The 3,767-nt window shown below is 39.3% G+C and overlaps 1 protein-coding gene across 1 annotated transcript; it reads right to left on the reverse strand.

The window, feature by feature from the left end:
• Nucleotides 1-465: 465 nt before the first annotated feature.
• On the reverse strand, nt 466-1,203 carry LOC135223118 (zinc finger MYM-type protein 1-like). The gene has a single exon (XM_064261623.1). It carries the CDS (start codon nt 1,201-1,203, stop codon nt 466-468), a length of 738 nt encoding a protein of 245 aa, XP_064117693.1.
• Nucleotides 1,204-3,767: the final 2,564 nt, after the last annotated feature.

Here is a 3,767-nt window from a genome sequence, read left to right on the forward strand (position 1 = left end):
AGGGAGGTTTCAGCCTTCTTGAGAATGTCAACAGCTACATCCAGATGCATGCATTGTGATTGCAGCAGTTTATTTACAGTTTGAACTTTTCTAAGGATATCATACCACACCACCGTACAAATAGAGAACCGGTATGATCCACCTCTTCTGCTAAGGCTTGTGCTTCAATTTAATAGCTGGATTGCAGTGCTTGCTCTCACCTCTAAAGAGCATCTCTCACTTTTGCAGCCTGGAATCTTACAACCTAAACACTGTTGATTCGACTCTCCCACCGTGTGTCTGCCCAGGATTTCAAAGTTGTGTCCACATGTTTAGGGTCGACCACCTTTGAGTGGAGGCAGAAGAGATTAAATAATTTTTGCAGGTAGCCAAAGTAGCTAGTTGCATCTGAGGAGCTCTTTGCTGCATCACACACAACCAGATTAACAGTGTGTGCTCCACATGGCACAAATAAAAGCCCTGGGTTTAACTGAAGAAGTCTAGCCTGGACTCCCTGTTTTTTCCTCTCATATTTGCCCCATTGTCATATGACTGTCCTCTGCAGTCTTCAAAGGGGATATTAAGCTCTTCAAGTTTTTTGAGTATGAGTCTTGAGAGGTCTTCTCCTGTTGTCTGCTCGGCCTCAAGGAACCCGATAAAATATTCCTTAATTTGTGCAGTGCCTTCAGCTGTAACTATTCGAATTATCACAGATAATTGCTCCTTGTGACTTAAATCTGGAGTGCAATGTAAAATAATTGAAAAGTATTTGGATTGTCTAATTTCGGTCACCATGCTCTCCACAACCCTCTTACTGATGCAGTCAATAAACTCATTTTGAATAATATTGCCTAGATAGGATGTATGACTTGCACCTCCTTGCACCTTCGCAACATGTTCTTTGAGAACAGGGTCAAGCTGAGCCATGAGTTCAACTTCTTTCAGAAAGTTCGCATTATTGGGCTGGTAAAGTGTGTATGTGGACCCTCTGAGAGGAAGATTTCGTTCTGCCAGACTATGAATTATAGCCACGAACCTGGTAAGTACCTCTCGCCACCTACGTCGTTCATTGTTTATTAGTACCAGCTCAACTTTGTCAATTGTTTGGCCCCTTTTCAATACGACTCTACAGTTCTTTCCATGACCCCATATTCTTTGTATGTTCTGGACTGTTCTCATGCATTTTGAGTGAGTCACTGCAGTTTTTCCAGTCATTAAAGCCATCTCTGCTTAGTTTAAATGTTTTCTGGGAAAAGAATTTGCAACAAAAAACAGTATAAAACTATCTTTTTTCTTAGTTTTTAAAGCTCCTTGATACAGACGACATCTACCTATCCAGTGTTTGCCAACTTTTCCGAAACATTAACACCGTTGCATCAAGTATTAACACTTCCATTATTCATTTATTTTCGCGTTTACACTTGTATTTATTTATTTGAATTATTCACGTAAAAATAATACTTCCCTCATTTATTTATATATTAATTTTGGATGGCAATTTGGCGCCCCCCAAGCAAATGGCGCCCCAGGTGACCGCCTGTGTCGCCTGTGCCTAGAAACGGCCCTGGTGCGAATGGCCCATTGCCGGTGGCTGATGTAAAAAGACGGATTTCACTAATTTGGCCGATATTATATCGGAAATTGGTGATCTTTCAATTGGTAGTAAAACATTTTATGAGTGAAAAAAGAGGCGTTAAGGTGAAACCTATAGTGAAACTGGTGCTCTTGATAGGCAGAGTCTAAGTTCCTATGCAGACTGTCTCGAATAATTAACATTTTTATGCAAGATTATAGAAACTGTTGCTTGTCGTTGTGAATGATTTGATTATGAAGATGGATGCAGGAAAGTGTGGTATATTAATATTACTCGATTGGAGGGCTGCATTTGACACAATAGTTCATGACATATTGGTGGATGATTTGAAAACTGTTGGCATTGATGGAGAAGCGTTGGACTTTTTTGAAAATTATATTGAGAATAGAACACGTATCGCGTTCAAATGGGAAAGTCCTTTTCAAGCACTAGGGTAGTATCTACTGTCAAGCGGTGTGCCTCAGGAAAGTGTTTTGGGCCCAGTTTTGTTTCGTATAACTGTCGTACTACATCTTGTATAATCTTGACGTTAGTTTAAAACTTTTTGCAGATGATTCAAAGTTTTATTTGACATTTAATGATGTTGCTGGCACAGAAGGAAAACTGAATGCTGTGATGAATGATATGAAGTTGTGGATGGAAGGGAAACTGTTAAAGTTGAATGAGAATAAGACTGGGCGTCTGGTTGCGGAAAAAAAAGGCTGATCTTAGAAGACTGGGTAATATTCAAAGCCTTGTGGTTAATGGTAGTACTCCAGTGACTGTAAGCAAAACTGTTAAGGATTTGGTGTGACAGTGGACGACAATCTTTTTTTTTTTTTTTTTAATGAACAAATGAACGTTAGGAAGACAGCGGGGACCCTTCCATTTAGGGAACATTGCTTATAATTTATAAGGAAATACTTCGATAATTTATAAGTAAATACTTCAATGAGTCACTGAAAATGCTAATCCAGACCTATGTTATTGCCAGACTTGATTACTGCAATTCCTTTTATTATTGACTCCCCAGTTATCAACTGAGGAAAATGCAAAGGATTATTAATAGAGCTGCTAGACTTATTAAAGGAATATCTCTTAGAGAAAGAACAAGTGAGGCCTGTTCTTAGGGAATTCAGTGGCTGCCCATGAAAGAGACGATTGAGTTTGATTGTTGTGTTGGTGCCTTAAGTATTGCGGTATGAAAAAGCCTGTAATATGTCAACCGATTATTGCGTCACTTTCAAACGGCTTCAGCTATCAGTTGTAACTCTTGAGACATAACAATGAACATCGAAGATGGGAGGAACCGAGACGAACGTCGTTTCAGTCAGAAGGAAACTGAAGTCTTACTTGTTCAACGTCTGTTATGCTACTGTTTTTTAAACTCTATTGTGGTGTAGCGCTCTGGGGAACGCCCTGCACAGCGTCCATGTGGGAGGAGTACTATGGCTTTAGGATGTCTTCAGCAACAACAACAATAGTAAAACAATTTAAGTTGATTGAGTAAAACCTTTGTCCTGTCCGATAGTGGCACTACTTACACTTTTTACCTCGCCACTAGCTACTGTGAGTGACGACACAGGCCTAATAAGCCAGCGGAGATGTTATTTCTCACAGTGTGGATTCGCCTACATATGGAAATCCATTCCTCCGGAGGGTAAAATAACCGGAGTCACGTAGAGGACGAACCAAGGAAAGAGAGGACAGTGCAGTAGTTCTATGTAATTATAAATACCCAAAGGCTGGCTGGCTTAGATGTGGTCAAGAAGCAGCTTAGTCTAATTCGCCGAAGATTATCACAAATTCTATTTAATTGAGTGCAGGCTCTGAGTGGCCTGCGACCTGCCTTAAACTCGTGCAAATTCGATTAGTCTAATAATAATATGGGTTCTGAATTCACACAACTTTGGTGAGTATGTAACCCTAAAGGATTAATTCATTATTTTTCTCACAGAACACAGTTATATAACAATTATTAATGCAATTAAAGATTACAAACTATAACAAAATGATGTAGACATGAGAGCGATCGTTAGGACTATAAAATAAAATGGTATAAGCAGGCCACTGAGCTGAGTAGTAGACGAGTAAATATACATACCTACTGCAAACTAGTTTTTACAGTTCAAATTACATAATTTTTGTAATTCCACTCTGACAGTATCCAACAGAAACATGTTTTCGTGCATGAAGTGTGGTAGAGAAATGTAGA

Source organism: Macrobrachium nipponense, chromosome 8, assembly GCF_015104395.2.
Source record: "Macrobrachium nipponense isolate FS-2020 chromosome 8, ASM1510439v2, whole genome shotgun sequence".
Lineage (NCBI taxonomy): Eukaryota > Metazoa > Arthropoda > Malacostraca > Decapoda > Palaemonidae > Macrobrachium > Macrobrachium nipponense.

Coding starts and splice junctions, on each gene's coding strand:
- LOC135223118 (XM_064261623.1), bottom strand. CDS start 1,203: ATGGCTTTAATGACTGGAAAAACTGCAGTGACTCACTCAAAATGCATG.